This window comes from Callospermophilus lateralis, chromosome 2 (genome assembly GCF_048772815.1).
Source record: "Callospermophilus lateralis isolate mCalLat2 chromosome 2, mCalLat2.hap1, whole genome shotgun sequence".
NCBI classification, from domain to species: Eukaryota; Metazoa; Chordata; class Mammalia; order Rodentia; family Sciuridae; genus Callospermophilus; species Callospermophilus lateralis.
The window spans coordinates 36,708,257-36,722,355 of NC_135306.1; the positions used below are offsets into that span (position 1 = coordinate 36,708,257).

The window sequence follows — 14,099 nt, forward strand, 5'->3', positions numbered from 1 at the left end:
TAGAAAATAAGCCTGGAAAAGTTGGCTGGGGAAAGTAATCTAACTTGGGGCAAATGAGGCTCTCTGGTATTTAGTGCTCTCTGGTATGTAGTATTCTTGGATTCAGTTCCCATCTTTAAATACTAAGTATAGCTAGAACTTTATCAGCCGGGGTTGGGGTTGGGGGTGAGGGGGGGATCAAAGAGAATTGGCACATTTTTTCAAGGCTTAAGTTAGTTTTTGTTGGCTTGAAAACCTTAACTTCTCTGCACTCTTAGGCTGCTTTTGAGTAGTTCTCTAACAGTAAAAATACTTGGGATTCAAATTACAGCAAGTACATACTTTGTGAGAAAATACAATGACAGGACAAAATTTGGCCCTTCTAAGCACCTGTTGGATACCTAATCACTAAGACTCAACTTCATCCCTTGTTAGATGGGTAACACAGTCAGTAATGTCAGCCTAGAGCTAGAAAGAACTGGCTGCCCACTCTTTTAAGCTCTAGAACAAATCTCTAGCAGGGCTACTTCAAGGTAAGCTGAACCATGTTCTCAGCCTCTTGTTTCCTTCATAAAACCAGAATTTTGGCTGAAATGACATTCACATTTTGTCAGACTAATAAACCCAAGACAGTAGTGTATTCTGCATTTCTCCCCAGACATACTGATAAAGATCTGGGAAATAAAGATCAGGTGATCCTGGCATGATTTTGACTTGCACTTTGATTTGAAATCTGCCCTCCTACCCCCATAATCTTCAAGAAGCCAGACTGAAATAATATAATATTCCACTACAGACAATTGTCTCCCAAGAGTCAAGTGGGAGAGGAAAGGAGAATGGTGTTATATATGCTTGTATGCATGAATATCCAGCTTCATGGTTCAAAGGGAAAACATTAAAAGATAAGACGAGGAAAATTATAAGAAATTGAAATTCTTACGTACTTTGCTGCTCTCCCCAGCCCAAATAGGTCCAGTGACCTAAGAAAACCACAAAGAACAAGCAAAAGAAGTGTGATAGAGACAATTTTAGCAGGAAGTCAAAGATCATTTCCCCATCCACCCATTCTTAAATGCCTATCTTACTTGGGCCTGCCCTACTTGTATTCCATTAACTTAACATGGAGAGTCTCTGCCTTCTACCAATACGAGAAAAATCTAAAAAATAGTCTTGTTCTTTAGTATTGACTGGATACAGAATCACAAAACAAAAAACAACAAAAACTACTGCTTCCTTCTAGGCCTAGGTTAGTCCCTCTCTCAGGGCATCATGCTTTAGGAGCTCTTCCTTCCCTTAGTCAAAGTAAGAAAAATTTTACCTACTGCTTCTAAGAAATCTTTCCTTATCTCTGTGTTCACCAAACCTGAGCCTGTCACAGTATATCTACCAGAAGCTCAGTCCTGATACCATGGGTCTGGGATGATCCCCTGTCTGGAAGTGATGATGTCCAGTTTTGCTGCTTTCTACTAAAAGAAAGTTAAAAAGCCAAAGAATGGCAATGTCTCTCTTAAAAACTTACCCTCCAATAGTCCAATATGTAATAAAATATGCTGGCCTATTGGATCCTCAGAGAGAACTATTTTTTCTGAATTATAAAATTTTTAATAAAATCCACTTAAACACAGAAACTGAAGGATGGAAGAAAATGAAACATCTTCTACTTATTTTTAAAAATAAGTTAAAAATTAAATACTAATTAAATTTAAATCCTATCCCATACCCAAAATGAATTTGAAGCAACTACTTGTGACAAAGATATCAATAAAAATAGGCAGTTAATCCCATTAAACAAGAAGTCATTTAATTTATGAAGGTAGGTTTTAAAGTCAAAGCTCTGTTCTTCTGGCTCTACCACATACTAGTGCTCTGATCTTGACAGATGTTTCCTTATCTATAAGTGAAAATAACAATAGCATGACTCTCCTCACATCCTTGTAAGGATTAGAGGAGAAATGCATGGAAAATACTTAGGACTATTACTAGAATACGGTCAGCAACAAGCATTTGCTGTTTTGTTCTGTTGCCAGGTTTTTATTTGTTTTACAGTTTCCTAATAAATAGGTGGCACAAAGAAAACACCCCCCAGGTCTGCAGACTCTGACAGCCTAAGGTCCACTAAGGAATCTACATTATCTGATCCGGATGGTCCTCAGAGTTCTCAAGATGAAGCTCACTTGAAAGTTTGCAATCTGACTCAAAATTCTAGGTGCATTGTTGATGCCAACCCAAGCTGGCTGCATTTCTCTCAACTAACCCCTATCCTAGGCACATGGGGCTAGTCAGTTACAGGCTATTAAATTTAGAATACAGTGAAAAATCACTTTTCTTCCCAGGTATTTACCTTCTTCCTCCCCTCAGAGAAGAGATGGTGTTTTAATATATCATTGAAAAAATTTCAATAACTGATATAATTGAGTTTACTTTTTTTTTGGTACCAGGGTTTGAACCCATGTTGTTTTACCTCTGAGCCACATCGCCAGCCCTTTTTAATATTTTATTTAGAGATGAGTTTCGCTGAGTTGCTTAGGGCCTCGCTAAATTGCTGAGGCTGGCTTTGAACTCACAATTCTCCTGCCTTGGCCACCTGAGCTGCTAGGATTACATGGGATTACAGGTGTGTGCCACCGTCCCTGGTTAATTTAACTTTCTAACCATGGCAGGAGTTAAAGGAAAAATTTCCCAGGCTTTCCCATGCTCACCATAGCAACTGTGAGAGTGTAATTATCTTGTTTCTTTTTAAAAGAAAATGGAGAGAAAAACAATCATGAGATGCTCAGAATATGTCTTTCAACCTAGTTGAAATTTCCTATATGATAAAAACCACAGTCTCTCACAGTATCATAATGTTCCTGTGATGTTGGAGGAAGAAGGCAGCCAGACCCACTATCCTACATAGCTTGAAAACACTTCAATGTGGTTATATGGCAAGTAAAAAAAAAAATTCTAGCAGTTCTAGGATTCAATTCAAAATTAATTCTCTTTCCTAAAAGGTAAACCTGAATTTATCCCAGTCCCCCAGGCTAAGTGACTAGGCCATAGCAATATAGAGGCTTCTTATTCTGCATATTTTATCTTGTTTCTAGTTGAAAATGTAAGAAATCAAAAATAGTCACATTAAAAAATAAGGTCTATAATTATCAAACAAAACACTCCCAGGCAACTGTTACATCACCAATTAATAGTCCAGTGCTAGTTAATTTTTCCATGACTCTGAAACAACAGAATATTGCAGCCTCACACCCCAAGTGAATAGCCATCTGTCTAAGCAATGACAGGACTCACCTATCAATTACTTAATTGTAGTAATTACCAGGTAGCTTAGAAAGACATAAAGTCAAACATTAGAAATTATTCCCTTGCCTTTTTCTAGGCAGTAGATTAGATAAGTACCATAGAACTTCTCTTTCTATAGAAAATAGTAGTAAAAAACCTATAATTAAGAAAAGCACTTCAAACCTAACAGGGAAATAAAAAAAGAAAAAAAAAACTATTAACCAACCTTACTTATGAATACAGACACAAAAATTCAAAATGAAATACAAGTAAATCAAATTAATATTATAATAAAACAGTAACTTATCATAATTGATTATATTATAAAAATGCAAATATAATCTTAATAAAAATTGATTAATACACTCATCATATTAATAAGTTAAAGGAAAATACTCATTCAGGCATTCTGAAATGTTCAACATCACTCCTTATTTTAAATGTAAAAGTTCTACTGAACAGAAAAGTGAACAAATCATAACTGTACTGCTCAATGAAACTGAACACTCTCATAATAACACACAGATCAAGGAAGAGCACTACCACCACCCAGCAGTCCTCTTCTACCCCTTTACAGTCACAACTAGCCTTTAAGTCAGATATTTCCTCCGCATATTGCCACACTATTTTTCCAGAGAGACACAATTTATTTCCCTCACCTCTTCCGTCTTTGCCAAATGTTACCTTCTCATTGTGACCAATATTCTCATCATCTTATTCAAAATTGAAATTCAAGTCCAATTCTATCATTACTGATTGTTTTATCAACATAGATTATTTTTTTGTTGGTCTGCTCTCTAATATCCTGTATGACTGATTTCCTTATTCATTGTGCTTATTGTTTGCCTCTTGACACTCAGGATTTTGTTTTGCTCCCTGATATAGCCTAAGCACCTACAAAGAATCTAGAAAGAAAGTGTCAAAAATGTTTATAGAAGGAAAGAATGGCATGGGAAAAGGGGAGGGGCAGGAGGACCAGTGTGGTTGGATGTGAGAAAACAAGTACAATGGTAGGAACACAAATAGGTGTAATTTTTTTAAGAGTGTAATTTGACAGTATTTAACAAAATCTGAAATGGGCATATTTTACATAATAATCCCACTTACAGATACTCATTTATTCAACTAATATTTACTCGGCAAAGTTACTGTGGATACATAGGCACATTCCATCATTAAATTTATAGCCAAGGGAAGGAAATAAATATTAAGCAAATAATCACACATACTGAACAAGTGCTATACAAGAAAAGTACATAAATATGTAATAGAGGAAAGAAGATCTATTTACACATATTTTCCAAAAAAACATAATTGTATAAAGTTTCTCACTGTATTCTAATAGCAAAAATGTGGGAACAAGGCAAATGTCCACCAATAGGGTAAAGGTGTTTTAAATTATGCTGTATCACACTTTCACTTGACCAACCTTCTAGTCCAACTATCAATTTACAGAAAATACAGAGGACAGAAGAATGTATTAAACTATACCATGGGAATGTATTGACCAAAATCCAAAATGTGGGAAATTGTACAAGTCAAACAAAATTATGGAGTCAAATGACCTGATTTCTTCAACAAACTGCAAGGAAAAAGTTAAGAGATAAGACCAGACCCATAGATAAAAAAGCATTGTTAATATATACCAAAAAGGCAAAACAGGCAAAAATAAAGTCTAACATTTGGAGATACACACTTGGATGATAACATCAATGAAAAGCAAGGAAGTCATCTAAAGAGTAAGAACATTAGTAACTTTTAGACATGAGAGGGTTATGACTGGGACAGGGCAAGTGGAAGATTCTCTGGGGTAGCTGGCAAAAGTCTACTTTTTGCCCACTTTAACACTAATTCATTAAATCAAACATTCAGTCGTCTATATATCTGTGTCATATTCTATAATTAGAGGAGTTGTAGTAAATCCTCGTCACTATAACTCCCACCATCTGATTGTTATTCTTCGGCATCAAGTTTTCAAAGGCTCCCCATTGTCTTCAAGATAAAATATGAATGCCTTGCTATGGCATTCAAGCCCTTCATGATACTATCTTTCTGCATCTCTCTGGCCTCATCTCTGACTCTTCCCCACTCTTCTCATTCCCCTACCCTCAAGCCATCCAGAATTTTCTATTTGTAGTACCCCCCAACATGCCTTATAATTCATGCTTTTTCACTCAGTATTCTTGTACCAAAAATTCTTTTCTCCTACTCATCCTTCAAGACTCAATTTATGCCAGGAGTTTCATGGGAGGTAGGGATGAATAGGTAAACCATAAGGCAGTGGAGCTATTCTGTATGATACCAAAGGGTAGTTATATGTCATTACATATCTATGTCAAAACCCATAAAATGTGCATCAAGAGTGAACCAAAATGTAAACTATGGACTTTGATTGAGATCACATCCTCTGGAATGCCTTTCCTAACCACCCTAAATTTGGATTTTTTCTTCTGTACTCCTTGAATACCAAGTACTTACCTTTACCATTCACTTATCACATGATACTACTTACTTGATCCTTCCTTTCTGAACTTGAGTTCCCCAAGGTCAGGGACTTTCCCATCTCTATATGCCTAGTGCCTAGCATGCTTCTTGGTATGAGGAAGAGGTATCCAATAATTATTTGTGTAATTAACAATCCTATCAACTGTTGCTATCTGCAACAATTCTGTCAATCAAGTTTATCAAATGCATCTCTTTATTACTCTGAGCCAATAAAACCTATAAAAATAAGCCATCAGATGACCACATTTTTATGGGAATAATCAATCTTACTGTGCCCAGAAATAGATACTCAAGTGCTCTCATTAAATCAAACTTTGATACATTAACCTGACATTTTAAAGTACATAATGTGTATCATTGTAACTAAACATAAATGATAATAAGCTGATGTAATGACTACAATTAGCTACCTCAAATTTCTTTCTGAAAGAAGGCAGGATAGAAATAAATAAATGAGTGAGTCAGAAGACTACAATTAACATTTTTATCAGCTAAACCATATTGTTACAGTTTCTGCCTTTTCTTTGTTAGTTTGCCAGCACCTATAATCAGCATCAATGTCAACTGCTTCCACTGATACCACATGCACAGCGTAAAACTCATCACCCCATCACCATTCCTTCTTACTGGCAGAAGTCTTGGACCTATTGTGCTGCCCTGCCACTAAAACAATACTACCTGTGCACTGTTGAGGAGTTAAGGAGTCTATAATTAGTTTATTTTTCTGCCTCTCTGAGTCCTAGACTGGAGACAGCAGAAGCTATGGACTGCTAGATCCTTTACTCCCCGCTACCCAGTGAGATGAGGTATTAGAGAAGAATGTTCTAACCAATAAAAGATTCCTTGGCCAGGATTTGTGGGGGGGAGAGGTTTCTGGATCCTTTCTTCATAGTTTTTATTTATCCTACCATGAATAATCTCTACCTTAAATCATCATACTCAAATTAGTTTAAGACATCTCTAACCTCACCTCTTCTAGAAAGCCTTTCTGAACAAATTTCATACCATTCTTAATGAGATGCTTCTGTGTTTGCCACCCTACCACCATTCCTTCTGTTGTCATATTATTATTGAAAATGAAATCAAATGTTGGCCCAAAATTTAAATATACACAGAAAGTTGTTGATGAACCAGAGGAAGGACTTTGAGCAGATCACCAAAAAAAAAAAAAAAAAAAAAAAAAAAAAAAAAAAAAAAAAAAGAGGACCCAGTTATCAAAATCCAAAATAGGAAGTCAGGGAATCAGAGGACCAGGATGGTAGACAAGGGAAAGACAGGTTAGACAGGCAAGCGGGAAGGAGACTGAGTGAATCCCGTACAGGAACTGCTTGCCTATAGTGTCTTCAATGTATTCTCTACAATATGATTTGTAGGAAGGCTATTTCTAAAAGCCAAAGGAAGATAAAGCACTCTCTTTCTTTGTTAGTGGAGTTATGAATAATACATTCTGTCAGATAATTTTGTAACGTCTTAAAAAAATGGGGGTTGTAGCTCAGTGTTAGAGCACTTGCCTGGCATGGGCACTGGGTTCAATTCTCAGCACCACATAAAAATAAATAATTAAATAAAGGTATTTCATTCATCTACAACTAAGAATTTTTTAAAAATGTTAAATGAACCATTACATGCACAAAAGCTTTGACCTAGCAATTCCACTTCCAGCTAATCACTCAATACAGACAGATATTCATAAATATATGAAATTATGTATGTAAAATGATATCAATTTCAACACTGTAACTGCAAATATTGAAAGAAGCTAAATGTTCATTCAAAACCTAATATATGCAACTCAAAACCTAGTATATGCCCAAAAGGTTGAAAGTAGATATTCAAATATTTGTACACTACTCTTAATGACAGCAGTATTCAAAACAGCTAAAAGTAAAAGACAAACAAAAGAACAAATTTGCATCAGCAATGAATGGATAAACAAATTGTGATATATCCATACAAAGGAATATTAATCAGCCATAAAGTGGAATAAAGGTCTGATACATGCAACAACACAGATAAACCTCAAAAACATTATGCTATGTAAAGAAAGCAATTACAACTGGGCACGGGGGTACATGCCTATAATCCTAGCAGCTCAGGAGGCTGAGACAGGGGGATCACAAGTTTGAGTTTGGCCTCAGAATTTAGCAGGCCCTAAGCAACTTGGTGAGACCCTGACTCAAAATGAAAAATAAGAGTGCTGGGGATGTATCTCAGTGATAAAGTGCACTGGGTAAATCCCCAGTACTAAATATATATATATACACATCAATTGCAAAAGAGCACATATTAAATGATTCTTTTCATATGAAATGTCCAGGAAAAGTAAATCCATAAAGAAAGTAGATTAAGGGTTGCCAGAGGTGAAGGGTGGAAAGAATTGAGAATGAATGTTTACAGGTATGGGATCTCCTTTGAAAGTGATGAAAATATTTGGAACTGATAGAGGTGATGGTTCCATAACTCTGTGAACATACTAAATGTCACTGGATTAAAAACTTTATAACAATTGATTTTATGCTATATAAATTTCAACTCAATAAAAATATTCATTAATAGGTGACTGGTTCCATATATACGTGTATATATGAAAAAAGCAAGGCATAGAATACTATCATACTAACATTTGTTGGGGGAATCTATAGATATCTATCCACATGTTTGTGAATACACAAACTCTTTCTAGAGCAATCTATAATAAATGGTGGTTGCTCTACTATGTAAAGCAGTATGGAGATTCCTTAGAAAATGGGACTACCATTTGACCCAGTCATCCCACTCCTGGGTTTATACCCAAAGGACTTAAAATCAGCATACTACAGTGATGCAGACATATCAATGTTTATAGCAGCTAAATTCATGATAGTTAAACTATGGAACCAGATTAGGTGCCCTTCAACAGATGAATGGATAAAGAAACTGTGGTATATATACACAATGGAATATTACTAAGCCTTAAAGAAGAATGAAATTATGGCATTTGCCAGTAAATGGATAGAACTGGAGAATACTATGCTAAGTGAAATAAGTGAATCCCAAAGAACCAATTGCTGAAAACATATCTCTGATATGCAGATGATAATTGACAATGAGGGGGTGGGAGGAGAATAGAGGTAATTTGGATTAGACAGGGGGGAGTAAAGGGAGGGGAAGTGGCATGGGAGTAGGAATAGTAGTAGAATGAACCAGACATTATTACCCTAAGTGCATATATGATTATATGACCAGTGTAACTCTACCTCATGTACAATCAGATGAATGAGAAGTTATGATGTGTCAAAATGCATTCTACTGTCATGCATAACTAATTAGAATAAATATATTCATATATAAATAATAAATGGTGATGGCTTCTGGGCACAAATGCAAGGCTAAAGGATAGGGTAGAGAAAAAAAGGACTGTTTTTCATAACATACATATTATCTCTTTCGAGTTTTGTACTTCTACAACATGGTTCCTCCAAAAACAAATAAAATAAAATGGAGAAAAACATCCCAGTATAAGGTAAATAAGAATCAGTCACCTTCAGAACACCACAATAAATTACAAAGCTTTAATGCAAGAATGAGAGTCTCAGAAAGAAGTGGCAAAACGGGAGCTGAGGACAGAGCTCAGAAGTAGATACTGACCTAGCAAGCACAAGGCTATAGGTTTGATCCTCAATGCTATCCAAGAACAATAATCAAAGTGGCAAAATGGTGGGATAAAAGTGGCAAAGGAATAACATGAGCTCTGTACATCTGCCTTCTAGGATTTTAGAAACGAAAAGGAGAAAACAGAGGAAACTTGTAAGCTATAAGAATCTGTAATATAGAGGCCAGTTGGTCATATAATCCTATTTTCCTGCAGTATGTGTGGTCCATGGTAAATTTATAAAAGTCATCAGTGATGTACGGCTTGCTCTTCTACTTCCAGTGCTCACAGAAATAGGTATTCAGTCATAGCAACCATATATTAGCCACCAAAAAATTAAGTGGCACAAAATTTTCAATCCTACCATAATGGATTTAAAAGGAAAGAAGGTGATGGGCAACAAGGTGGTCAATAGGTATTTGAAATAAAAGAAAGGGTTCCCAAAGGAATGAATCTGCCAAATGAGGCCAGCCCCATATTTCCTAGCTCTTTGAAGAAAATTGTACAGCATAGGGATTCATTTCCTTCAGCAGATCAGCAAGCACAGCTGTGACATTACTCTACTTCCTCCACACCAACATGCCTTGCATAATTTGAATCCTTTTCTGATATTTTTCAATTTTCTTACTATGAAAAAATCTTTCCTTTCAACCAACACACTTCATTTGGTTCTTTCAAAAGTCATTTCTAAATTCATTGCTCTGGAAAGCCTTCTTGAATAATCTTTATGCCATCCTTAGCCATTTGTTTTTTTCTTTACCACCTTAGGACTTTCCTGATTCAGAAGATTATTATGAACCTGCTAAGCACAATTATAAATAACACTGAAGTTGCACTTTTTGTGTATGTGGCCTCCTTTGACCTGAGTCTAGGTTTTAATTCAGGCCTTCTGATTCTTTTTGCATCCACTTATTAGTGCCTCTTTGGCCCCCCAAAATATGTTCTTTGTCTACCTGTACATTAGAAGCCTTTGGGGAGGAAGAACCTAAAAGATCTAATGGATAAACTCCTTTGAACTCAAAGACTTTGGATTTCTTTTCTGTAATAGTGGTCTGGAGTCCTAAAAGTTTCACAAGAGAAATTAAGAAAAGTTGTCTTTTTGGCAAGCATCTCCTAAAATTTCATTATTTCTACTAAGGAAAACCATGAACACCTTAAAATTACCTTACAATACACCTGAGAAAACTTTAGTTATTGCCAAATTCATGTCTCATTTGTCAAAATATGAGTTTAGCAGTCTTAATTACAGAAGCATCCTAGAAATATATAAACTCTGGAGAAATTTCTAATCCAAAGAAAAAAAATGCAACCTTCCAGAAAACACTAGAAACCACACACTCACCACCCCTAAAAGCCAACTGTCTTTCCCTAAAACACAGATGGGATGAGGTACCTCAGGAGCAAACAACCAAGTATCACTTCCTTCCTCTAACACATTGGAGACTAAGACTAAGAAACCAAAGACTGTCCGTACCCTTATTATGCACCAGTCTAATAGGAAAAAATCCTGTCACTCAAGGAGTAATGGTAAGTTAAGGAAAAGTTTAGAGTATATTATTAAACTATCATAGAAGATAATGACAGTGCACCCATGAGCGTTAGCCCTATTATTACATACCAAAATTTGTGCATTTACATATATATAGTTTCACATGTTCATATATTGCATAAAGTTTTTAACTTATTTTTTAAAAAGAAAAATTAAAACAATAGGAGAATATGCAGTAAACTGTAAATAGTAGTAATCTCAGAGTGGAGTAGAGAGCAGGGAATTACAGAGTACTTTCAGCCTTCATATCACATATTTCTGAATCATTTAAGATTTTTATAGTAAACATGTGTTTCTATTTTTTAAATGTTTTTTTTTTCTTTTTCTTTTTTTTTTTTTTAAGTAAAAGAAGGGACTGAGTTACTCTGTTTGGAGGAAAAAAATCCTCTTCTTAATGCCATGCAAAGTAACCACCAAGAATTAAAAAATTGGGAAACACATTCTGTGGCCATAAACTGCCAGAAATTCTTAACCCAATAACAAATGTGTGAAAGTCATTCTAGGAGGGTGAACAAGGACAGAGGAAACATTCCTACTGTATTCAAGTCCAGGATTTCCGGAAACTGATCTCTACCACAGAATGCAATTCATAAAATAAACAATCCATTCTGTGTAGTTTCAATAAATTCTTAAAATATGGTAATAATTCAAAAAGAACACAAATCAAGAAGTATTTAAATTTCAAATATAAGTTGGCTATAGACATTTTATTATAGTATATGGAATTCAAAAACAAATTCAGAAGATGGACAGAATAATGATGTATACTGTATGCTTAAAGAAGTATAACTGTCAAATGATGCATAAGAAACAATTAGTGATGACTGCCTCTGGGGAAAAGACCCAGATGACTGATACAGGAACAAGAATGAGAGGGAAGCCTTTTATTATATTCCCTTTAATACTTAAAAATTTTATGCCAAGTATGCATATAAAATATTCAATAAATTAGTTTTAAAATAACGCAAAAAGCAGTTGCCAAATAAGAAAAGCATGTTTCTGAATGGCAAATTACATTCCATGAGATTTTTGCCATGATCATGTGGTGCAATGGAAGGAACATGGACCTTAGAACCAGGCTTATGCTTTCACCCCAGTTTTCCCATTTTCTAGAAAAAAAAAATGATACCAAAAATAACAACTGTTTATAAAACTTGAAAATAAAAGTTATTTTGCACCATATCATAAAAAGTGGTCACCAAGAATTCATAATTAACAAGGACACTAATACATTCTGCAACTTTAAATCACAGTAACTTGAAAAGAGATTGCAAAATTTTGACCTAGAGAACACTGAACAGAACCCTCTGAACCCATGATATCTGTTGAAAAGCACAGTATGACAATTGAAAAAAAAAAAAAAGACCAGGAAAATTATGGAACTGAACATCTCTTTTATGAGTTTAAGTGAACAGCATAAGCATTATATTATGGCTTCAAGGAGGGCAGATGTTTGTAGCTAGCCAGGCATGAAGACACAGGCCTATAATCCCAGCCAACTGAGAGGCTGAGGCAGGAGGATCACAAGTTCAAGGCCAGCCTTAGGAACTTAATTAAGACTCTGTCTCAAAAAAATAAAAAGGGCTGAGGATATAGGTGAGTAATACAGTGCCTCTATATCACTAGGTTCAATTTCCAGTATTACATTAAAAAAAAAAAGTTATGGTGAGGGATTCTGGATCTCCTCAAGAAACTATTACAAGCATAGATTTACCTCCTATATGCTCTTGAAAACATATGCTAGGTCTAGTTGAGTGAAGCCACAAGTTCTCTAAGAGATGTTCTCTTCTATTATGCAGGGGTTATCAGCATGGTGGCAATGGTCATCTAGAAAATATATAATACAAAATGCAAATTGCTGTAGAACAGGTTACAGGATCTGGTGCCAGCCAAGCTTTCTTTGCATCTGGAGGCTTTGCAAAATGGTTAGGTCTGATGTTCAGGAAGTGCCAAGTCCTCTCAAGTTGGTGTCCTCTGGTATAAAATGCTGGCATGATAACTGAAAGCTGCATTCTCTAAACTAAAATCCTTGACACAGTAATTGCCAGCTGGATTCACTCCTTCTGGCATGGGGTGGATCCAAAACTGAAGAAAGGGATTCTGGAACAGAAATAGACAGACAAAATCCCTGTTCTGCTGGATTCTACCATCACCTGACTAGGAAAGCAAGACCTGATCTCCTAGAGTACTTGCCTAGCAAGCACAAGGCCCTAAATTCAATCCTCAAAACCACAAATAAAATTGAATATAATTTTAGTGTGGCTAGTAAGGTCTAGCTCAACCATTAAAAAAGACCTGGCCCCTACTGAGAGGCAGTCAGAGCACCCATAAATTTAAAGCTAATTTTGGGAAGTGAAGAAATGGGACTAATAACAGCACTGGCAATATCTTCCCAGAGTTTTGTGCTTGCTTGATTTTAGTGGGGGTATTGCACAATTGTCTACAAAACAGACAGGAACCTAATCTTCCAAGGGGACTATTTGGTTTACCTAGAATATTCTTTATATTGTCATATACAGAATGGGCTATTTCTCTAGCTCTTTCTTAGGTAGGATATTAGAAATAAAACAAGTCACAGAGTGACAGTGAACAGTTTTTGATAGAAACCAAGAATAACAGGAGGATTTAAAGAGCATTTGAAATGTGTTACAGACTAGGAATATGGGATATCAGGCCTAATGGCTGAAGAGTAGTAGAAAGCATTGAACAGCCTCTGCTTCCTATCTAAGAATCAATGCACCACATATCAGTGTGGCAGATCAATACAATGATAAGTTGAAAAGGAAGAGACTAAATCATTTTATATAAACATATCTCTTTTACATACAGTGAAAAAGAAATTTTTAAAAATTAATGGTGTCAGAATAAACAACCAAAGAGTATATTACTGACAGTACTTCTGAATGTTTGTTTGGTCACTGTTGTTTCTTTTTTACCCCCACACTTTCTTATTGGCACATTAGAGTTGTACATAATGGTTCGCCATTCCTTGTTCCCTTTCCTCCTCCCTCCCCCTGTTGCCTTTCTTCTATTCTAGTGATCTCTCTTAAATTTCCATGAGATCCCCACTACCTTTTCCTTTTTCCTCTCTAGCTTCCACATATGATATAAAACATATGGCCCTGGTCACTGTTATTTCTGATGTGATACACACTCAACATT

General features: G+C 35.7%; 1 protein-coding gene across 8 annotated transcripts in view; it reads right to left on the reverse strand.

Moving 5' to 3' along the window:
• Positions 1-14,099, reverse strand: part of Unc13b (unc-13 homolog B) — a 221,979-nt gene that overhangs the window by 115,771 nt on the left and 92,109 nt on the right. For 4 of the 8 annotated variants that reach the window (XM_076845855.1, XM_076845851.1, XM_076845850.1 and 1 more), the window contains one exon: positions 924-959. The exons of the other annotated variants lie outside the window; for them this stretch is intronic. In XM_076845855.1, coding sequence (XP_076701970.1) covers positions 924-959 — 36 coding nt within the window. The remainder of the gene's footprint in view (positions 1-923; positions 960-14,099) is intronic. 8 annotated transcript variants of the gene reach the window in all.